Source organism: Propithecus coquereli, unplaced genomic scaffold, assembly GCF_000956105.1.
Source record: "Propithecus coquereli isolate 6110/MARCELLA unplaced genomic scaffold, Pcoq_1.0 Scaffold3, whole genome shotgun sequence".
Taxonomy (NCBI): domain Eukaryota; kingdom Metazoa; phylum Chordata; class Mammalia; order Primates; family Indriidae; genus Propithecus; species Propithecus coquereli.
Window position 1 is genome coordinate 5854338 of NW_012148618.1, and position 24781 is coordinate 5879118.

A 24781-nucleotide genomic window follows, 5' to 3' on the forward strand; every position below is an offset into this window, starting at 1 on the left:
TCCAGCCTTATCCAGTAAAGCTTCCTACTTTGTCCTGCATTGCTATTTCTAGGCCATGATCTACTCTTACTTCTTAACCTTTAATAGTGGAAAATTTCAAATATACTCAAAGATAGAAGTACAATGAGTTCCCATGTTCCCATGACCCAGCTTCAACAATCATAATCATCAAGATATGGCCAGTCTCTATCAATCTGTATTCCTAATTCCCTCCCACCCCTACGCCCATCACTACCACTGTATTATTTTAAAGCAAATCCAAGACATTGTATCATTTTATCTGTAAATAATTCAATATTTATCCCTAAGAGATAAAGGCTCTTTTAAAAATATATAGCCATAGTATTATGTAACACTTAAATAGTACCAAGTATCCAGTCACTATTCAAACCTCCCCAGTTGTCTGATCAATGTTTTTCTTAATTTGATTTGAGTCAGGATACAAATAAGACCCATACACACATTGCATTTGGTTCATACCTCTCCTAAGTCTTTTAACATCTGTAACAGTTCCCTACCTTTTTGCCCCTGCCACTTATTTGTTGAAAAAAGCTACGTTACTTGCCCTGTGGAGTCTCCTCATTCTGGATTTTGCCGAATGTTTCCAATGGAGTGTTGAACACGCCTCAGTTCTACCATCTGTAAAATGGGGATAATACTGGCCCCATTTAGTAACAGCATTATTGTTAGGATCTGAGAAGATCATGTATGTTGATAAGGTTGTTCTATTAAACAAATTGTTTTTATAATGTTCTAAATGAAAAGACTTCCCGTGCCAATTCTTGCATACATATTTATTAAGATGCAGCCAAGTGAAATGTGTCAGCTCCTCCTCTTGAGTACCTCCCTCTTTATTGGTGTGTAACAACGCCCAAGGGCTGAACTACATAATCAAAATCAAATGCCAGCTTTTTATAGACTTGGCCGAATCAGTACAGCTCCAAACATCAGTTTAAAATAACTGCAAGAAATCTGAGCATTTCACAGTCTTGCTTTTTATTGTTGTTGACATACACATTTTAATTTTAGTGCTCATTGCATATCCACATTGAAAAAAACAAAAAAAAAAAAACGCTCTTATTTTAATTTAGCAGAAAGCAGAGCCATCAGTGTGAAGGGCAACGCACTACCAAAATACAGCTGCTTTTCATCCATAATTATCTACATAAGAAACATGCTGCCCTTTCTGAGGGCTCTGATAACACGTGCACAGAAGCAATACGGAGGCCTAACAGGTGGTGTGAGCTTCCACCTGGCATCTTCTCTTTACTCTGGGTCCTTATCCTCATCTGAAAAATGGGGGACAGACTTCTTTGCAACGACATTGTCCAGTCTCTGTCCTTGTAGGTATGGATTGACACTCTGAAAAAAAATATGGCTTGATATTATATGTGAACATCAGATACCAGCATCCTAGAAAAGAAGTGGATGAAAATTGTGTCTGGCCTATTGGGTTAACAACAAGATAACAGTGGTACCTACCACCTACCAAATGATTACTCCAGATACCCCAGTGAATATGAACCATTGTCTGACTGATAGATGTCTCTAATTGTGTTTTTCATACAACTGTAGAGTTCTTTATCAGATGCAATGTAGATTTTTTTTAAAATTATTATTTTTGGTGCAAAGATTTGAAGTGAACTAACTCATAAGCTCTAGCTACTGACTTAGATACCAAACCCCATATGAAAGAGAATTGTTATTCTATGGCCCTATTTAGGTCGGGGAGAGAATCTGAAATGCATTAAATTATTTTACAAGAAGAATGTTCTAAAGAAGACAGAGTAGGGCCAAGCGGGAGTTAGCATCTGGGGAATGGTCACAGATCCTCCTGTTGTTGTGACTGACTCTTCCATGCCAGTATTCTACTAAAAGAATTTATCAGGGACCCTAGCAATCATTTCCACCTTCCCTAAGTCAAATTCAAAAGCTGAAGAAAAGAAGGAAGTTATCAGGAAGTCTCTTTGTTTTTGACTCAAGACTCCACACTCTTAAAATCTCTTTCATCTGTTGGTATTCTGAATGAGTAAAGGTTTTTCCATTCCTTCTCTAATACTTATCTATTTTTTGAGGTTTAGATTTGAACTAGTAATTGAAGCTTTGCAAAATAGTCTTAGCAAGCAGAAAAAAATTCAAAAGTTTTGGAAGATTTTTACTAAAGTTGCCTTCCAATGACATAACAAAAAATATAAGAAAGAAGCTGTAGTTGCAAATGACCAGCAATTCTGTTGCATGCTAAGTTCCCATGAATGAATGGAGGCAGTTCACGGTGGCTCTCTCGTGCCCATCGGACACGGCCTGCCAGGACTCTTTTGAAAGGTGAGCAGACATTCTCCAAAAGAGAAGGAATGAAACCTGAGTGTACTATCTGTAAATGTCCTTCCCCATCCTGACTGGTAAAATGCAAATCATGAAGGGTCTAACTCGCTCTGCGAAAATGCATCACAAACAAGGTGAGAGTTACAAAGTGAGAAATGTCCTCATATACATATCTGAAAAGTGACATGCCACAAAAAGACAGCACATTGCTGGGAAGTCATATTTAAAATATTTAAAATAATGAAAATTCTTTTGTCAACTAGAGTGGTCTGGCCTACCCCCAGAGGATCATATCAGAATCTTTGGGTAAGTAGAACAAGTGTGGACTGAAAAATTATATTCAATATCACAAACATTTTATTTTTGAGTAATAACATATTGTAGAAATTCTATTATGTTAAAAGAGGATATGAGATGTTGTTTATAAAAATGGGATTAAAAAGTTGATAAATTATTTAGATAAGATCTCAAATATTAACAAGCTACGGCTTGAGAGTTGAAAAATTTGCAGGAATTTAAACGTAAATTGACCTTTTATTTGTGAAGAAACTAAGAATTCAGTTGGATTTGAGCAAATATAGAAAATCTCATAAAACCACTTGAGGCTTGGTTGAAACTTTGGAGAAAATCCCTCCTGGTAAGGAACTTTCTTCTGAGAAAGTCCTACTTCACAGACCTAGAAAATGCTAGAGGTTAGAGGGGAAGAGAGGAAAATTAATGAGGAAGAAAAAGGAGCAATTACATGAACTTTTTTGATAAATGTTTACTATTAGTATTGAATCCAACACTTAGGAGTGATAATAGTAAGTGTTGGCTTTAATTATGCTCTGAATAACTCAAGGCATTTATATATTCATCTTCTCACTTGGGCAAGAAACTGAGTAGGTCAAACAGAGAACGTTATTTCCATTTCCCAACTAGAAGAACAACTGGGTCTGGATCCTTGCTTTTGATGTCCTCTGGAACCCACAGCAGATGCTGAGCTTCACTGGAGGAAGACTTGGTTTTTCAAAAAAGCAGGTACATAATTTCTTTATATTGATTCATGCAATGGAGGGTGTGGGTAAAGTCTTCGGTCAGGATGGGAACACCGTATCCGAGGCCTTATGATTTGGGATTGGCGGGGGAAACTCCTGTTTCCCCATCACTCCAGAGGAGGCCCATGGTTTAATGGCATGACAATGAGTCTTTTTAGATGCCAGAGAATAGGAAGAATTTGATATCTCTGGGTCAAAGTGACCCTTCTTTTCCTAAATTCTAAGCCTTTCCTACGTGGAGGAAGCTGAGGCTAAAGTAAAATCTTTTTATAACATGTGTCTTAGCCAGAATTCGGAGTTTTGGTAATCACTGGTCTCATGGCAAAATGACCTAAATCTTGACCCATGGTCATTCACTGAGTCAGGGAAGAAGGAATGGTGGGCCAGGAAGTAGAGACAATTAAAGCTTCATGCTAAGTTATTCATTTTGGGTCAGTCATTGATCTTATTTGGAAATGTTCTTGTTGTGCCTTGGGGAGATATTCAAGCCATCCTACTGGTAAATTATGTGTATTCCGAGCTCTTAGAATAGAATTTCTTGATGTTCTCTCAAGACCACATTGTACCCTTTGGACCCTTCCTGTCACCAACTGCTATTGGAAGCTGTAATCACTGAGAAAAACTCCTAATAACTCCATTAACTCTCCCAAAAAAGAAGATTTATTTCCAGATGTAAAAATTTTCTATTTCTTGCATAGAAAATTGGCCCATGGGTCTTCTGTGTTTTGTCAGGCAGAACAGGGGCTTGGAACCCTCTGTTGTGGAGGCCTGAGGACCAATGCTGAGGCCAGAAAATCCACACCTCTTAAAACACTCCCTGGCTGGGTCTGGCAAAACTATTTGGAATGGCCACAATTACCATTGTCTAGATTCCCAAATGTTGTGAGGACCCAGCCACTTGCTCTTCTGAATAAAACTCAGTGGCCCCGGGTTTATGGTTAGATTTGTATATTTTAACTAAAATGGTTACTGTCTCATAGCACTTTACTAGCAGGTTTTCTTCCCCCTCTACCTGACTGGCAAAAGAGGCAGGTGGCCAGGCCCTTCCGGTGCATTAGCAGGATGGACCTGGATCACTTATTAAGTCTCTATAAATGCATCAGAAACCCAAAGCAAATTTGACATTGCGTTTTACATGAGCAACACTGTAGATGAAGTAGCTAAATGTGGAATACCTAGACCAAGTTTCCACCTGAGGCAGCCCCGGGATTGTTAAAAACTAAGCCTGCAGTAAATTCAACAGTCAGCAAGCGAATATTATAGATCTACTGGATTTTACATCAATCTGGCCAGGCCAAAGAAAAAGATATGTAGGAGAAATGAGGTTTGTTCATCTTTTGCTCCCACATCCCTTCAAAATTATTGCCTAGAGCATGTCATTCAGCACTTCCCTGCTCCTCTCCTGTGTCTTTATATAATTGGTGCAGATGTGTGATCAGTTTCCCTCACTGGCCTGCAGACCCTTTCAGGACAGACATACCCCCTCACGTACACCCTGCCTGTTCCGCACAGTGGGAGGGGTGCAATACACATTTCCTGAATGGAATGGAGGTGATAGAATCACCCCAAAACTGAGCCTTTCACTAAAAATCATGTGCTAAAGCTTGGGGAAACCATTGCAGAAACAAGGGCAGACTTTCTGGGCGTGGCCCTCATCACTAGGACCACTCTGCCACTTTGCAACAAGTGAGGGTTCCAGCTTGTCAACGGCCCCACTCAGAAAGCTCCAAGCATGCCAACCACAACCCAGCCAGCCGCACATTACCCTTCGCTTTCGTCTCTGTCCTCCTTTCATCTTCTCGTAAAGGAGTTTCTTGTTCTAGAGTGAGGAGAAAAGAAAACACAAATGCAGAAGTATGGATTAAATTTGGTGGATGGCTATTTTAAAAGCAATATTTGGTGTGTACCCTGGATATCTGCATACACATATTTTGAAAACAAAACTAGATGAAAGGAATGTCGTGTCAGAAACATAGACCACAAGGGAAAAGCTGGTGGTTGTGCAGCTTTTAATAAAGTCCTCTGCACTGCCCCCAGGCACACCAGTGTCATCAACAATCACAGAAACAGGGAAATGCGACATTTTAGAACACAAGAGGCGCTGGAAACTCATCTCGTCACTTTGAACGGCCTTTGTTTAAAATAAACAATTTTATCCCATTTATTTTTGTATCTAACTCCCTTTTTATGAACTTTACACAAACTATTCTCTAGAGTAGTGTTTGACTATTAACAACAATCCTCTTTGTAAATAAACGAGACATTCTGACTTCTGCAGCCATTCCTTCTGTGGCTTAAGTCAGTGTCCCCAGTCAAGACAATTGGAAAATCATTTGTTCTATAACATTTTTAATAGATTGAACCTTTTAAAAACTGCCAAAAAACTTCTTGGCAGAAAGGAAAGTTATGTTGGGTGGTGGGGGTGGGGAGAGAAAAGGGCTCTGTTACCACAGTTTGCATAAGTGTTTCCACATATTGCTGCATTTTAAACACATAGTGGACTTCAGTGAGCTCTACAATATCAGACACATGCTCGACATATTTCTATTTTTCTTCTATTGAGATTATAAAAGACAGAACACTTAACCTGGAGGCAGAAACGGAGAAGGGAATTTGTGGGTACTTTACTTTTGTTATTTTATTTATTTGATTTTTTTTAATCAGAATGAAAATAATATAGGAAAGAGATGATTCACTTTGCCCTAAATAAAATACTCGAACGTATTAATAGATTCTAAAAAAAGAAGATGACAGAATTCTGGTAAGGAACAAGTTTCTACAACACTTGCATCCTCTGAGCTGTCTGGTTATAAAGATTTTTTTCTTTATGGTAGATTTGGAGGTGAAAATGACAAATGCCAAAATAAGCCTCATCATTTTCATGTTCATTAAAATCTATCCCACCTGCAGTTTATAATGTGCATCTCTTGCCCAACCTCAACTATGTAGGAAGGCCCTGCCAGGAGGGAAGGAGCTTCTACTGCCAAAAATGCCAGTACTGGCTACAGCCTCTATCTCCTGCTCATTCGGGGCATGGATCGATTTAATATCAGAAAGGAGAGAAGGAATACTGCAGATTATTCCCTTGGGGAATGAGGATATTGTTGTGAGGCTCATTGCCTTCGGTCTGTGGTTGGCTTTCTGTGAATGTGACAACTTGATGCAGAGAGTGTCCTGGGAGTTCATGCCAGAGCTGAGAAGGAAGGTACAGGTGAGGGGCAAGGAGATGAGGACAGTGGCTTCTTCATGTGCAGCACTGTGTTTAGCTGCTTGAGCTGAAGGGAGTGCCAAGGGGCCTGAGAGCTCGTACCATGGAGTAGGACTGTCAATCAGCCCTGGCAGAGTCCCACTATGCCACCAGCAGGGTGAGGCAGCATCATTTACATCTCCTTTAGAAGATCTGGAGACAGAGGATACTCATAAGGGCCTATATTCAAAAAGAAACACAAGAGGTCTGACTAGTCTTCCCCTCAGAGATGGTCCCTGTGTTTCCCCAAGAGCTAGGGTTAGGGTTAGCAGGATAATGCTTCCCCACGCCTGCATGAAAGTTACCCAGCCCTGTTATTGTATGGGCTGAAAGGCAGGGACTGGCAGGTATGGTGTGGATAAAAGAAGTATACAAAATGGATGAGAAGAAACCAGACACCTCTCCAGACATCCATTCCGTGTCGATTCTTTGGGGAGTGGTGAACCGTGTGAGCGGAGAGGAGTTGGTTCAAAGGGCTTTCCACTGTGCCATCAAGATTTTGGACAACTGCCCAGATCCTGGTTTCAAATCACATCCCTAAATGAAACCAGGGGGCTTCTTGAAGAAATACCTGATTCCAGAGCTAGGGCAGGGAAAGTACAAGGATGAATGAGCTGGAATATCTAATTAGGTTGAAAAGTAAGGAAGTGCTCAGAAAATGATGGAATCACGTCAAAAGAAAAGAAAAGCCAGCTTGAAGAGACTCTCACTGGCCAAATCTGGGACAGTTTGAACACTAAAATAATAATAATAGGAATCCATGAATCCACACCGATGCTAAATAAATAAACACATTTATAAATAAATAAATAGGGAAGCAGGGGAAACACTTGCTTAGAGTAGAATGCCAGCTAGTAAATGCAGAAAGAATAGTAGAGTAAGAAAATTGCCATTTTGCAACCATCATAGTTGTAATTGATTCTGGTTAGCATCATCGATGGATGCTGAATTTGTTGGTTGAAAGTTTAATGGGGAAAAGAATATTTCCACAGTCTCAAAGTATCTTCCCAGAGACTAACTGTTAATTTCAAAAGGAAAAATGATCATTTTACCCCAGAGAAACCTGGGGAACATGACTTTAGCAAGATGCATGGAGTCAACACTAGCAGTCATGGGACAAACTGATACCGTGTGCTTCCCGACGTAAAGCACCAAGCAGAACCTACCCGAAAAGGCACAACTCAAGTCTAATCGCACGGAAACCTAGACAAACCCAAGTTCATCAAACCTGCTGAGGTCACGAAAGACAAAGGAAGTCAGAGGGGGTCCTTGTCCCCCATTTCGCCCATGGCTCAGGCTCTGGAGATGATCAGCTGCTGATGAAAATGGGTGAAAAGCATTTAGAAAGGAGAAACATTTGCTTTTCCAGGCAATTTTTTCCCAAGTACGTAACACTCAGCTCTTAACCGTGTTTGTGTGTCAGGTGACTGTAGCCCTCAGTGCTGTAGTTACACACATTGTCTGAAAGGCAACCAGTCCTTGATGGGACTCGATAGGACTGCTGCACAGGACACACTGTGAGCAATGAGCTGTGAAAAGACAGACAATGTATTCGCTGTTTAAAAAACTCTGGAGTCAGATGGTTGGGTTCAAATCCCAGCTCTGTGGGTCACCAGTGCTATGCTATTGAGCAGGCTCCTCAGCTCCCTAAGCTTTCATTTTCTCATCTGTAAAGTGAGAGTGATAAGGATGGACAGATTGAACAAGATAACCAAGGTAAAGTATTTAGTGCAGTGTTTGGCACATAGTATGTGCTCAATAAATATTACCATTTACTATTGTATTATGTAACACAATTATAATTATTATTCATCTTTGTATTCTCGTTACCTAACACAGGGCCTGGAAGGCATATGATGCACATTTAATAAATGTGTCTTGATGCAGTAACAAAGAGAAAGAAATGCAGGAAACAAGACAGACGCTGATATTTATAATATGTGAATCATCGCTAAAGAAGCAGCTCAGCTCCAGCTAATGTCAAAAACAGGGAAGCATTGTTAGCAAATAAGGAAGCAGGGATTTGTCTGCAGTTCCATCATGAAAGATGACGACTTTGTTAACTTAAAGGATGGCTGAGCTGAAGACAAGCTCGAGACTATCAGTCTGTATAAACACTGAGGAAGGTGTGTGGGTCCCAGCTTAGAAAAGCAAGACACACTCAATCCACGCTTCCATGTGATGATCACGCAAATCATGGTTTATTGCCGGAGGTGATGAGAAAATAAACAAGGAAACTTAAGTTTAAACAAACATATAGTTACAGATGATAAAAGGTGTGTAAACGTTGTTCCTGGTCATTGATCTGTAATAGTACTTTCCTTTCCCATATGGTCCGAAATTCTAGCCTTTAGCTCAACTGAAGAGACAGAATGGGAATGACTGAGAGGAACCCAAGTCAGTGTTTGGACAAGGAGTTAGAAAGCATGAAGGATAGGGATTGGTCTCTTACCGGAGTGCTGGGAGTGAGTGGGACTTGGTTAGAGAAATCCATAAAGGTTTTCAAGAAGAGATGGGGACGGTTGGAAAGAGAGAAGTTCCTGTCTCTTCCACCCCACCACACCACCAATTCGGCTCTCCACCCTTACCCAGACCTTTCTTAGTCTCCGTCCTTCTTCCTTTCTCTCATTTCCACCCTACTAATTAAGCTGTGTGCCCTCCCACCTGAGACTTCAGTGCTGCCCTCCTTAGTGCCCTTGACCTCCTCAGTGGCAACTGGACCAATCTGCCACACCGGTCCTCAGTCCAATCTTCCTCTACCTTGTCTCCCACTTTTCCCAGTAATTCTACCCGACCCACAGAGTACAGCCAGAACATGAAGCTGAACAGTGCTAAGTTGGGTTCATTTTATTTTCATGGAATTCTTCTCGACCATAAGACCGGAGATCAGCACCACGTACTGATGACTATTGTGTACCAGGCATCTAGCACAGTGCCTGGAACAAAGCAGGCTCAGTGTCTCTACTTGCTCCGTGGTGAACCTGGCCCCAGCTTCTGTTTGGCAATATTCTGCCCATCTCTTATGGATGCCTTTCTATGCTCCTCTGTGATCTTCTACTCTTTCCCTCCATCTCTCTTCTTTTATTCTTCCTTCCTCTTTCTGTTCCTCTTTTATTTCTTTTCAAAATGCCCTCAGAGGAAGAGTCCATATCATCCATTTCACATAAACCTGACATATTTCATCTTTTCTCCTCATGCTATATTTATGTCATATACGAATTCTAGTTAGCTTTTCTTCCTTTGAAATGTCTTCGATTCTCACCCTTCTTCACTATGTTCACCACCATCATAACTGGAATTATTTCTCTTATTTCCTTCCTGACTTTAGTCTCTTCTTTCTTAATTCCATCCTTTAATATGCCACCAGGATAACCTTTTATGAAAGGCTTTTGTGATTTCAGTCTTCTACTCAAGAACCTATGGATGTCTTTCTGTTGAATTCAACATGTTTAATGCTCCTAGAGGGCTTGAAAATGGCTCCACAAACCAATTCTTCCTAACAGAACTGCTTATGAAAAAGAAGAGAAATAGAATAATGCAAAATGGAGGGAGCAAAACTAACTTAGAGGTGTTGTTCCTTTGTTGTTTTAAGATGGCAAGTGTGTGTAAGTTGAAGGCAGAGGGAATTAACTCAATGCAATGTTCAAGCAAGATGCTGAAAAAAATGAAAGTGGTCATTAAGGAGCACGGACATCTTTCTCTAAAGCAGTGTAGCAGGAAGGGAGAGAGTTTAGTTTTGAGATTTCGATATTCTCAGTGAAGTAGGAAGCTGCCAGAAATGAGCTGAGGGTGGAGGACTTTAGAAGGGCTTAGGCAGTTTGGAATATTTGCTCATTCACTCATTCCACAGACGAATTGGCCACCTACTGTTATATGTGGACTGATACTTCCAGGTATTTCCCCACTTTTCTCATGTGGCTTCAGCATTTGATTACATAGACCCACCCAAAGGAGCCTAGATATATCCCTATTCAATTGTGATCTTGTTTGGCTCATTGTTCCAGCCTGCTGGGATCTTCCTGAATCCCAGCTCTGTCATGCAGTGCTATCCCTTCCAACTCTGTGTCATCCTCAGAGAATCTGATAAGTGTTCTATATGTTTTTATTGCAAATATTGATAAAAATGTGGAGTGGGGTAGCACTAAGACATGCGGGAGACGATGTGAGATCTTCCTCCTTACTGACAGGGCTCTTTAACAAGCTCCCTTTTGGCGACATTCTATTGCCTAGGCTGTATCTCTCCACCTCTCCGAGTGGGAGATCATAAAAGATCTTGTCAAAGACTTTACGAAGTACAAATGCACCATGCCCACTTCATTTCCCTCATCAACCTGGCAAGTAAATGAATAGTGCCGGCAAACAGAGGAGTACAATTAGATTGGCAAGACTTGTTTTTAGCACACTGATGCCAAATGCTCATGATTTCTCTTTCTAAGTGCTTATAAACAACTTCCCTGACTGACAGCTATACATACTTGCTGGGACTGACAGCAAGCTTGTTGCTACACACTTTGGAAATATTTTTCTCTTTCTGTAAAGCAGAATTACATATTTCTGTTTCTAAGCTCCAGCATCTTTTTATCCATTGATCTGCAGAGATAGTATAGACATCACATTTGCAAGTATTCTCAGTTTTTTTTTTTTTAGAAAATCATATACTTTTGATAAAATCCTGTAAGAAATGCATGAAACACTGATGAAACTTTAGGATATGTATGACACGGACTGTGGGGTAGACCAGAGTAGAAGCCTCCGGAGACTGTAGCCGATGTTAGGCTGCTGTCTCTTTGGATGGTTCTGGGCTGTTGCTGCCTTGACACATAAGTAGGTTTGGAATGGTAATCACTTAAAGTCCCTCTCAACCAGAGATTTCTGAAAAATCAGCTTCTAAACATTTTTTCTTCTCTCCTCCACCCATATTGCTTATCTCTGCCACTAGTACCTTCAGAACACCAGAGTGCAAAATCTACTAACAATTGAGATTGGACTTACCCACTTGCCCAAGCCTGGATAGTCATGCTCCGGATCAAAAAGGTGCTGGTGCAACTGGAATTCTCGACTGAACTCGGCTGTGTCAGGAGTGTTTTCTAGACATCCATCATCTACTGCAAACAGCCAAAGGTTTTTGAGGAATGGCCAAGGTATTTATCATCATTCTAAGACATAATTTATCAAAAACAACTAGACATCTGAAGGTCAGAATCTGTTCACATCAGCCTCTCTTCATCACTTTCCCTATGGGACCCAGTTTCCCTGTTGGATGAGACTGCTCATCCCAAACTCCTGTGCAGAGACTTGTTGGCTGTTCACTAAACCCACTTCCATCTCCTCCTCAGTACATAGCTAGACTAATTTCCAGCCTTGCTTTACCATCAGGTGGAGTCAGATGCCTGAGTTTGGGCCAACAGAATGTGGGCAGAAGTGATGCATCCATTTGCAGGTCTGGCCCATAAAACGTCCCATATGATGCTCTACTCCTTTTCCCCTCCCTGTCCCATCTGCTGGTTTGCTGGCTGCATGTTGCCTACAGAGCAACTGTGGATGTCAAGGGTCAAGATGACAGTCTGGGTTGCTGAACTATCCACCCCCACAACATCCTCACCCACCTCTGAAAGGGATTCCCACGAGTGAGAAATGAACTTCTATAATGTTGAGCCACTAACATTTTTTATCTAACAGCAAGTGTTTCCTCAACCTGTATACTTCCATTGTATTCATGACTCACTCTGTTTTCTCTTGAGTGAGCACTTTAGAAACTACTTCAGCTTCTTAGAGAAACCACATCATATAACAGCAACAATTTCCAGACAGTTCTTGACGTTGTGTTACCGTGCTAACAGCTTAAGCTTTGGAGTCAGACAGACCAAGCATCAAATCCCAGCTCATACATGACAGATAGGTTTAGTTCCTTTGAAAGGTTTTCTTAGCCTAAGTCCGCCCATTCCTCTGTGAGTGAGAATAATCACATATTTACCTTAAGGGGTTGCTTGAGGAACAGAGAGGATCATATATAGAATACCTGGTACATCACAGATTTGCAGTATGTTTTAGTTTCCTTTTCACCACCTCCCTTTAAACGACAGTTTATGCTATGACCACTTTTTGAAATCAAACATGTCTTCCATTCAAACCAAAGAAAGAAGGCTTTCCCTCTTGGCTGTTGCTTTTTATCTAAGCCCTATCGTTACCAGGCACGATGCTCTAAAAATGAGTCATTTTTTCCCTGTCTCTAATGTATTTTAGACAGCTATAAAAAAGGGGACAGGGCAGGGATTGCGAATTTTGTGCAGGGCTGGAGGGAGCAAAGAGGGTCCCATTTCAAAGGGATGATGAGGCATTGAAGTCAATGCTGAAAGGGGATGTATTGACAATTAGCCAGGTTGTCCAGCTCTTGAGATCTCTCTGAAGTCTTCCAGAAGCTTTCAGCATGCAGCCTCTCAGCTCTCAGCAGCAATGAAGCTACTGTGGAAGCCATTCGCATTCTGAACAAATCTCTAAGGTGGCTAAATGCGGCTCCCCACTTTTTACTGAGCTATTTATCTAACGTTTACATCTACAGCAATTAACATGTAGGAAAGGAATACCAAATCAAGAGAGTTCAGGCCGTCTGCATATGGCAGCTTTACAACCTTTTCATAATGCTTTCTCAAGTACCTCTGAGTGGGCGCAGACTGAGATGTAGAGATAAAATCTGCTCTGGGAACTGAACATATCTTAGGGCCTGAAAATATGCCCTGAAATTCACATCCTATCCCCGAGGCCGAGAGATGGACTTCTTGAGCGCCGCTGCTCTGTCCGGGGTGAGTGGGCCGTGATTCAGAGGAGAGCATGCCTGGAAGGGGGAAGTCAAGCTTTCGTTCTTGGATTGCTCAACTGTGCTGTGCTGTCATGATTCTCTGTGAGGCAGATTTCAAGTAATTTCTCACAAATAATGGCTAAATTTAGCAAGTGACTTTTTTTCTTGGAATGCAAATTGTGGTAGAACAAATAAGGAATATATTAGCTTAATGGAAGGACAGCAAAGGAAATGGCAGATAACCTGGGACAAGAAAGTGTCTGCAGTTGGGGTTTTATCCAACGGTATCAGCCCAGCTTGACTGCACTCCCCTCAGAGCTCCTAAGCACACAAACTAGTGCTTGATTACATAGGTCTGTATTGCTCTTTTTTCAGGATGACCTAGCACTGAATGTTTCTTTAAGGCATTGACTGTGTCTTCCCTTTACTGCTGAAGAGACTGCGGCAAAAGGAAGTGAAGTGACATACTATATATAGTCAAGACTAGAACTCAGATCTCCTGACTCAAACTCTGGGTCTCCTTCCATTCTCCCAAAACAGTGGGTCTCAAGCTTTAGCATACACCAGAATCGCATGGAGGGTTGGTTACAACACAGCTTGCTGGGCCCCACCCTCAGAGTTTCTGATTCAATAGGTTGGGGGTGGGGGTAGGGCCTGAGAATTTGCATTTTGACAAGTTTCCAGGTGCTGCTGCTGCTGGTGGTCCTGAGATCACACTTTAAGAACCACTGCATTATACTATATCTAATCAATCTAATCAGACCCCCGTAGAGACTGTTGCTCTCCAAACTCTGAGCTGGTCTTTCTTCCTACCCATTTTCCAACCCTGGTCTTTCCTCTATTTTGCAAATGAAGGAAGTGAGGTGCAAAGCGCTTAAGTAATTTGTTTGAGGTCACATAGGTTGACTTTGAGTTCAGACTCAGATAGTCTGAGTCCAGAGCCACTACTCTCAATCACCAAGGTAAGCTGCTCAAAGCCCAGCATAAGTGTAGCCCACTCACCATTCTTTTTGGCATTAGAGGGTAGGAAAGTGGGAGGGATACATGAGTAGCATGGAAAATTTCAACCTTATTTCTTAACCAATTTCTCACTTTCCTGAAACCCCTCTCTCTCATGCTACCTCCTGGCACTTAAATAAACAGGATTTTAGGATAGATGCTAATTGGGTGTTGATGTGTGACATAGTTAAAATGTTCAAGAGAAGTAAGAAAAACAAACAGGCATGGATAGTCCACGCACTAACCAGTTCCAAAGGCACTAAAAATAAACAGAAGTTGTACCATAGAAGAGGAAAAAAATTGTTCTCCCTTTTTAGTAAAAGAGTACAAGTACAGAAAAGAGCATCAATTCCCAAAGAAGGGGAGAGATACAAAGAAGGTAAAGCCGTGGCAAGGGAGTCCTGTATGGGTGTGTGTGAACACCAGAATTCACACAAAGGTTCTAGAATAAATTTCCCTTTCCCCTCTACTTACAAATACATATGGGCTCATCAGAATAGAAATATAATTTCTGGGAATATTTGTAGCTAGTGTTCAAATTTCTAATTTCCTCCCAAAGCCTCTACTTTCCATGGGAACCCAGGAGCATGTCCATTACCTGTTTTTCCAACAGGACAGGGATTTGGAGGGTCTGGGTAGCCCTGATCCTCACTAAAGTCCTTAGGAATGTTGTCGCCAGTCAACTCCGCCACGATGTTGGGGATGTTGCCAAAGGGACCCAAGTGCTGCAGTCCTTCATGAGCTCCACCTGCCAGGGAATCATAAGTAGTTCATGGCAGTGCAATTAAGTTCATTTCGACCAATATTTATTCAGGCCTACCATACAGGCAAAGCACTGTGCTCTATGTTGTGAAAAGAGAAAAATAAATGAAACGGTCTTTGCCCTCTAGGGGTTTAGAAATCTAGTTGCAGAAACAGACACACACTGTACATATATCATCTCCACACAAGAAAAACTGTATATGTGCTATAAAAGAAATGTTAATACAGAATTATGGGAGCATGGAAAAGGTAGAATTTCATTTGGCTGGTGGGATGGGAGGGCTTCCTGGACGAGTGGGAACTTGAGTGGCACTGACACAGGTGGGTAGAGGTCTGGAAGCTGTTCATGGAACTTGGTGTAAGATCAGGGGCAAGAATGGTAGGCAGCTGCCATCCAGGTACAACAGGCTGAAAGCACATTATGAAAAAAGGGTAAAGAAAAAAAAGTCACTGCCATCCTGCTCTTCTAGCTCAACCACTAAGAACTTGGCATATTTACTTCAATCTTTTCTCCTCTGCATATCTTTTTATACATAAATATTTATTCCTTTTTAATTTAATATTGAAGCACAAACATCTTTCTATTTGGCTGCATGGTCTCATTTCTATAATTATAAATGGCTGTGTAGTTTTTTAAGCCAGTGTCTGTACAATGACATATTAACCATTCCCCTATTGTGACACATTTAGTGTTTCTCGATTTATTTTAGGCATTTAATTTTTTCCATATTTTGAATTAATTTTCTTCAGGATAGATTCCCAGAAGTCAAATTATTGGGTCAAAGGCTATAAACATTTTTATGACTCTTGATATTGTATTGCCAAACTCTTTTTCCAAAAAAGAAGTACCAAATTATAAAATATCACCAACAAAATATGAGAATAGCATTTTTACAACATCTTCACCAGCATTGGGTTTTATAGAAATAAATTTGTATATTTTCTTTGCTAATTTAAATTTTTTAAAATTACTGTTTTATTTTGAATGTCTTTGATTACTAGTTCAAATATTTTCCCATGTGTTCACTAGTTTTAATTTCTTTTTTATGAGTTGTCTGTTTATGCTCTTAAAATTTTAATGTTTCTCTTATCAATTTGTATGAACATTTTATATAATAAAGCTATCAGGCCTCTGGCCATCACATTTTCTGCAAATATTTTCCCATGCTATCTGACTTTGATTCTGGGCATTATTACAATATCTTGCTAACATGAGTTTTTAATATTTATATAGTCAGATTTGTCATTGTTATTCTCCTTTATGATTCCTTTTTGTCCTTCTAAACTTACAAAGTTGTTGCCCATTCAGAAATACTACTAACATTTGGATATTTCTTTTATTTTTCCTATTTTTAAATTAGCTCTTTAATTCATATGTTATTTATTTTCGTGTATGTAAAATAGTTAACCAATTATCCCACCAGAATTTGTTGAATAATTCTAAATTTTCCCACTTGTTTCATGCCTTTAAGAACTATTTTAGTGCCTCATACACACCAAAACCTGTTCTGAGCACCAAGACACAGCAGTGAATGAGATATAACTTATATTGCATTACTTGATTTACTGTATATACCAATGCATGTCAATTTCTGTACTCTTTCTTTTTTTATAGGCTTAACATCCTATAAGGTTCAAGAAGCTTCCTTTTCCAGCACCAGAGCAGACCATAGCTTAGAAGGACTTCATATTTATCAGCTCCATTGGGACACAGGAGACCCACATTTTTCACAGCTCCCTTAATGCACAACCATCCTGTACGCAGACGTATACATGAGAGGCCAATTCAAAATCAAAAGGTGCATGGTGTGCATGAAATTAGAGCCAAATCACGTGACAATGACTCCATGCTTCCATCTTCTCGAGAAGTGTGATCTTGCTGGGTATAGTGGCTCATGCCTGTAGTCCCAGCTACCTGGGAGGCTGAGGCAGGGGGATCACTTGAGCCCAGGCATTCAAGGCTTCAGTGAGCTAGGACTACCTCATTGCACTCCAGCCTGGGGAAAAAAAAAGAAGGATGGTTTTGCCAACAGGCCAGATTATTTAAGTCTAGTTGGATGAGGCACCCTTGTCCCTGGATGAGCACTGGCACTTGCATTTGTTTTTTTGGCTGAACCAGCTCTCCTTTGATTGACACATTTTCTTCCTTTGGAAATGTTAGTATATTCAGTAGGATCGTGGCTAGACCTCAGTGTCCTAGGAATCATATTGTCTCTTTGAAGCGACTTTGCATCACTCTGTCTTCATTTATTGTTTGGTTAAAGTTTAATGTTAAAGAGACAATCTTACCTCCTTCAATTCCTTTAGTCCCCAAATTCAGACACCACCAAGTGGCTGGATTATATGTTTGCTTTGTTTACATTTATATTATATTTCATTGCTTTGTGATGAGAATGGGTAGCTTGCAAAATTTCTGCATTTAAAAAATGGTATTTCCTTTGTAGACTATCATATCATTATTTCTGGAAATTTTCCATGTGAATATTTAAAATAGGTATTTCATAAACCCATAAACATCTAAATATAGCCAATTATTCAACATTGTTAAGTATATTATTTTATGTCCTTATATTTTATCTGTTTAATCTATCATAATCTGATGGCTATGCGTTCAAATCTACTGCTAACGATGAGTGACTATCAGTCTCTTCTTTTAGTATTTACTGTTTTCACTTTCTCATTTTGATGCTATGCTAGTTGATATGTCCAAGGCTATAAAATCTTCATTTTAATTGTATTAGTAATTGGCTGCTAAATAAAAATTGATTGACAAATCATACTTCTACTCATACTTCTTTGATTACCTTGCCACTCTCATTCTGTTGATTTGTCTTTGGTTGGTAAATCCTAGACCATCCTTTTATTTTTAACCTTTCTGTATTTTTCTAATGGTTTGTCAAATTCATACTGTGGTAACTACTTTCAGAGATATTCTTGGGATACATATTTATTATTCCACATTAACCCAACAGCTGCAAAGGTTGAACAGACATATCGGTACACTTGGTATTGATATATTGGAAGCTTTGTATAATCTTGGCACTATAGCCACGACTGTGCTTGCTATAGGGCATGCTCTCTGGTGTGTCAATACGTGTCTCAACTTTTGAAAGCACCCTAGCATTAAGTGCCAGGAATTATCCAACTTGGCTCACGGGGAAATGCATGTCTTAATGCTCCATTAGTAATTAATGAAGGAAGCAAACACAGTTTCCCTTATGGAAGGCCTGCCAAGGCTCTGTTTACCTCTGTGCACCAGTGCCATTAAAATGAATACAGCACTTGTTAGGAAGCAACAGATGTTTAGCACTAGGCAGATATATTAGAACACAGGCTCTTTTAAAACTACATTTAATGATGTCAAATCAAGAAACACTCATTGAGGTAGGAACTGTGGGAGATATGTAGAAATAAAAAAAACTCTGTCCTTTGCACTCTAGGAGATGGAAATTTATAGACAATTAAACCAGTAGAGAACATAAAATAACTTGAAAATTATATAGTTGCATATACAACCAAATGCTAATTTGTTATAATGTTCAGATTATGTTCTTCTACTGTACCTAAAGCCAATTCAACAAAAATGTTATGATGCTATAAATGCTATTTGGTCCATTCGTCCCAGTCTCCTTAACTATCTTACATTAACTGCACTAAAAACAAAAACATTTTTTAAAATTATTAATTATTCAATCCATTTTAAAAATGTTTATTGAGCACATCATATATGTCAAAACCTAGATGAGACACCAGAGGGTCAATGATGAATCAGATAAATGTAGATAGACCCTACTTTCATAGAGTTTACAGTCTATAGGGATATAAAAAGAAACAAACATGATGCAGCCAGTTGTAGTGCACTTATAATGTGCCTGGAATACAGCAGGATGGCACAGTTATGTAGGCGTGAGGTATCTAACTCAGATTTAGGTCGTGGAAGACTTCCTTTAGCCACATACCACACAGTCATGATTACATTAGATGCTATAGGAAATATAACTGTGAAAGATGTGGTTGCTGTCCTTTAGTGGGTTCTTCATTCTAGTTGGTTATTCAAGACTAACAAAATAAGCCAGTAGTATGTAATAAGATATATTCCTCAATATAATTTTTTGTGGTATAGGCAATAAATGGTTGTATAGACAATAGACCTCTGTACAAAGGTACAAAGGTAGGGTGGAGGAAAGTTAAGAAGGCTGCTCAAAGACTTTGCTAAAACTCAGGAGTGAAGTGACAAGGACTAGGATTAGGGTGGCCGCAACGCGAGTAGAAGTAAGATTTCTAGCAGTGCACAGGAGAGAAATGAGTCAAAAGTCTGTGAGGTTTCCAAAATCTGCTGATTTGAGAAAAGAATGCCAGCATTGATAAAGGCAGGATCTTTTGCTTACAGCTTTGAAATTATTTCAGGCAACTAATTAATTCTATCTTGTGATGCTGCTTTATTTATCTGTTTCCACCACAGCCATGGCACTCTCCAAATGTCTCTAGAATAAATGGAAAATATTTAATTCTTGCCAAATGAGTTTTAAGCCCAGTTTTGCTTATATAAACTTCTCTTTTTATAATAAAATCGGTACCATGCAGCTGTTTATTTCCAAGCTCTAGATGTCAAATCATTGGTAGACTTTCTTTGTATTGTCATGGCAATGAAGTTCCACTCGGTTCTAATGCCCAGAGGCAATGGCGGGCAGGGAGTGAGAAAGAAGGGGAAGGGGACCTGAGTTGGTCTTATCTGGGTCAGAGCCCTTAAATCTACTACTTGGCCCGGGCTGGAACACTCCATAAAAATCTGCCAAGCTTTTGCCCACACCCTGGCACTTTTCTGCATTCCTGTCCTCTGCCACTCGCCTCTATTCTGCCTCCTCTGTGTATCCCTTTGTGGTTGGCAGTTTAGCTGGGCAGTTGCCCTTGTTTTCAGTCTCTCACTGGCCTTGGCTATCTGTTCAGCTCCAGGCTTTGCCACCCATGGATTGTCCACTCTCAACACAGCTCCTACCAGAACTCCCAAGGACCACCAGCTGGGGTCCAGCAACTCCAATGCTTTCTTGCCCAGAACAGGGCACCAATTTTTCTGGGTTACTTAAAAACTCCTCTGGGTTTCAGATCCATTTTCCTGTCTTAGTGATTCTGAAGATCAGCTGTCAGTATCTAAGAAACACAAATATGAAAATTGAGGCCAGGATGATAGATAAGTTTCTGAACCCTGTTGAGGGAGGGTAATCACTCTGTGGTTCTCCCCATATACAGGTTAAATAAATCTATATGTCTTTTCTGAAGAAGAAGGAAAAGGAGGAGGAGGAGGAGGAGAAGGAGCAGGAGAAGGAGGAGAAGGAGGAAGGAGGAAGAAGAGAAGAAGGAGGAGGAGGAAAGAGAAGGAAAATTGAACACCCACCAACTCCTAAAATTCTACCTGGTTCTGAATAGTAGTGGGCTTTTTGTTGTACTGTTTGTATTTTTTTAGTTGTTTAGTTTTAGAGTAAATCTCTAGTATCAACAACTTATCTTGATGTCATTTGATTCTCCAAAACATTGTGCATAGAAAACAAAATCTGAGTTAATTGAGGTTTCCAATTATAGGAACAACTCACCAGTATGGAGTATGGTTTTCCATATAGCATTCAGATCACTGAAGCATTCCCATTAAGATCAATATTTATTTATTTATTTATTTTCAGCATATTATGGGAGTACAAATGTTTAGGTCACATATATTGCCTTTGCCCCACCCAAGTCAGGGCTTCAAGAGTGTCCATTCTTCAGATGATGTGCACACCTATTAGGTGTGAATATACCCATCCCCTCCTCCCCCCAACCTGGCCGACACCCGATGAATGTTACTACTATATGTGCACATAAGTGTTGATAAGTTAATACCAATTTGATGGTGAGTACATGTGGCGCTTGTTTTTCCATTCTTGTGATATTTCACTTAGTAGAATGGGCTCCAGCCCTATCCAGGATAACGCAAGAGGTGCTAGATCACCATTGTTTTTTGTGGCTGAGTAGAAATCCATGGTGTATATACATATCACATTTTATTAATCCACTCACGTATTGATGAGCACTTATGTTGTTTCCACATCTTTGTAATGGTGAATTGTGCTGCTATAAACATTCTAGTGCAGATGTCTTTTTTATAGAATGTCTTTTTTTCCTTTGAGTAGATGTCCAGTAATGGGATTGCTGGATCAAATGGTAGTTCTATTTGTAGCTCTTTAAGGTATCTCCATACTACTTTCCACAGAGGTTGTACTAGTTTGCAGTCCCACCAGCAGTGTATGACTGTTCCTATCTCTCGCATCCATGCCAACATTTACTGTTTTAGGACTTTTTTATAAAGGCTGTTCTCACTGGAGATAAGTGATATCTCATTGTGGTTTTGATTTGCATTTCTCCAATGATTAGAGATGTTGAGCATTTTTTCATGTGTTTCTTGGCCATTAGTCTATTTTCTTTTGAAAAGTTTCTGTTCATGTCCTTTGCCCACTTTTTGATAGGGTTGTTTGATTTTTTTTCTTGCAGATTTTCCTGAGTTCTATATAGATTCTAGTTATCAGCCCTTTATCAGATGTGTAAGATGCAAATATTTTCTCCCATTCTGTAGGTTGTCTGTTTGCTCTCATGATAGTTTCCTTGGTTGGGCAGAAGCTTTTTAATTTGATCAGGTCCCATTTATTTATTTTTATTTTTGCTGTGATTGCCTTTGGGGTCTTCTTCATAAATTCTTTGCCCAGGCCAATGTCTATAGAGTTTTTCCAATATTTTTTTCTAGAATTCTCATGCCTTAGGCTTAAGTCTGTTATCCACCATGAGTTGATTTTTGAGAGAGGTGAGAAGTGCAGATTCTGTTTCAGTCTTCTACATGTAGCTATCCAGTTTTCCCAGCACCATTTATTGAACAAGGATTCTTTTCCCCAGTGTATGTTTTTGTCTGCTTTGTCAAAGATTAGATGGCTATATGAGGATGGTTTTAAATCTGGGTTCTCAGTTTTGTTCCATTGGTCTATGTCTCTGTCCTTGTGCCAGTACCATGCTGTTTTAGTTACTATAGCCTTGTAGTATAGCTTGAAGTCTGGTAAACTGATGCCCCCCAATTTGTTCTTTTTGTTTATCATTGCTTTTGCTATACAGGGTCTTCTCTGGTTCCATACGAAGCATAGAATTATTTTTTCTAGATCTGTGAAAAATGATGTTGGTATTCTAATAGGAATTGCATTGAATCTGTAGATCACTTTGGGTAGTATAGACATTTTAACAATGTTGATTCTGCCAACCCATGAGTATGGTATGGTTTTCCACCTGTTTACATCCTCTGCTAATTCCTTCCTCAGTGTTTCATAGTTCTCCCTGTAGAGGTCTTTTACCTCTTTAGTTAAATATATTCCTAGGTACTTTATTTTCTTTGTTGCTATTGTGAAGGGTATTGAGTCTTTGATTTTGTTCTCAGTTTGACTGTTGTTGGCATATAGGAATGCTACTGATTTCTGTACATTGATTTTTGTAACCTGAGACTTTGCTGAATTTGTTTATCGATTCCAGTAGTCTCATGGCGGAATTTTTGGGATTTTCTAGATATAAGATCATATCGTCAGAAAAGAGAGATACTTTGACCTCTTCTGCCCCCATTCAGATGTCCTTGATTTCCTTCTCTTGTCTAATTGCTCTGGTTAGGACTTCCAGCACTATGTTGAATAGAAGCGGTGATGGAGGACAACCTTGTCTGGTTCCAGTTCTAAGTGGGAATGCTTTCAGTTTTTCCCCATTTAGTATGATGTTGGCTGTGGGTTTGTCATATATGGCTTATATCATTTTTAGGTAAGTCCCATCTATGCCTATTTTGTTAAGCGTTCTTATCATAAAAGAATGTTGAATTTTGTCGAATGCTTTCTCTGCGTTTACAGAGACGATCATTTGGTCTTTGTTTTTGCTTCTGTTTATGTGGTGAATTACATTTATAGATCTGCATATGTTGAACCATCCCTGCATCTCTGGGATGAAGCCCACTTGGTCATGATGGAGTATTTTTTTGATAAGCACCTGAATTCGGTTTGCCAGAACTTTTTGAGAATTTTTACATCTATTTTCATAGGGGATATTGGTCTGTAGTTTTCTTTTTTGTTGCATCCTTTCCTGGTTTTGGTATCAGGGTGATGTTAGCTTCATAAAACGTGTTGGGGAGGATTCCTTACTTCTTGATGTGGAATAATTTCTGCAGGATAGGCACCGGTTCTTCTTTGTAGGTCTGGTAAAATTTGGGTGTGAAACCATCTGATCTGGGACTTTTCTTTTTAGGAAGGTTTTTTGTTGCTGCTTCAATTTTGGTACTTGATTTTGGTCTGTTCAAAAATTCTATTTCTTCCTGATTGATCCTAGGGAGGCTGTTTGTTTCTAAGAATTTGTCCATTTCCTCCACATTTTCAAGTTTATGTGCATAGAGGTTTTTATAGTTTTCATAGATGATATTTTGTATTTCCATAACATCAGCTGTAATTTCTCCTTTTTCATTCCTGATGGAGCTTATTAGGGTCCTTTCTTTTCTGCTTCTCATTATTCTAGCAAGAGGTGGGTCAATTTTTTTTATTTTTTTCAAAGAACCATTTGTTATATGAATCTTCCGTATAGTTTTTTTTTTATTGTAAGTTTCATTTAGTTCTGCTCTGATCTTTGTTATTTATTTTCTTCTGCTGGGTTTGGGGTTGGTTTTCTCATCCTTTTACAGTTCTTTGAGACAATTCATTACATTGTTGATTTGTAATCTTTCTGTCTTTTGGATGTAAGCATTTATGGATATAAATTTTCCTCTCATGACTGCTTTAGATGTGTCCCACAGATTTTGATAACTTGTGTCTCCTTTATCATTTAGTTCAAAGAATCTTTTGATTTCCATATTAATTTCCTCCTTAACTCAATAATCATTCAGCAAAAGGTTGTTTAGTTTTCATGACTTTGTGTAGAGATGAGAGTTTCCGTTAGAGTTGATTTCTGATTTTATTCCACTGTGGTCTGAGAAGATGCATGGTATAATTTCTATTTTTTTAAATTTGTTGACATATGCTTCATGGCCTAGGATATGGTCAATCTTAGAGAATGTCCCATGAGCTGATGAGAAAAACGTATATTCAGTGGTTTTGGGGTAGAATGTTTTGTAAATGTCAGTCAGACCCATTTGTTCTAGAGTTCTGTTTAAGTCCATTGTTTCTTTGTTTATTTTCTCTTTGGAAGATCTGTCAGAGGGTTGTTAAAGTCCCCAGCTACTATGGTGTAGTTGTTTATCATTTTGTTTAGATCAAGTAGGATTTGCTTTATGTATCTGGGTGCACCTGAGTTAGGTGCATAAATATTTAGAATTGTTATGTCTTCTTGTTGAATTATACCCTTCACCATTATATAGTGACCATCTTTGTCTTTCATTACTTTTGTTGATTTGAAGACTAAGTTATCTGAAATCAGAACTGCTATGACAGCTTTCTTTTGGCTTCCATTTATATGGAATATTGTTTTCCATCCCTTCACCTTGAGTCTGAATGCATCCTTGTGGGTTAGATGTGTTTCCTGAAGACAGCAGATATTTGACTTGTGTATATTTATCCATTTGAACAGCCTATGTTTCTTTAGTGG

General features: G+C 39.4%; 1 protein-coding gene across 2 annotated transcripts in view; it reads right to left on the reverse strand.

Moving 5' to 3' along the window:
* Positions 1-777: 777 nt before the first annotated feature.
* Positions 778-24781, reverse strand: part of SCG5 (secretogranin V) — a 59008-nt gene continuing 35004 nt past the window's right edge. Inside the window, exons 3-6 of one of the 2 annotated variants that reach the window (XM_012649458.1) lie at positions 15000-15149; positions 11599-11708; positions 5125-5178; positions 778-1362 (exon numbers count right to left, since the gene is read on the reverse strand). In XM_012649458.1, the coding sequence (XP_012504912.1) occupies positions 1267-1362; positions 5125-5178; positions 11599-11708; positions 15000-15149 (410 nt within the window). In that variant the 3' untranslated portion in view covers positions 778-1266. Of the gene's footprint in view, positions 1363-5124; positions 5179-11598; positions 11712-14999; positions 15150-24781 lie in introns of both variants that reach the window. The other variant, XM_012649457.1, reaches the window with a different exon arrangement.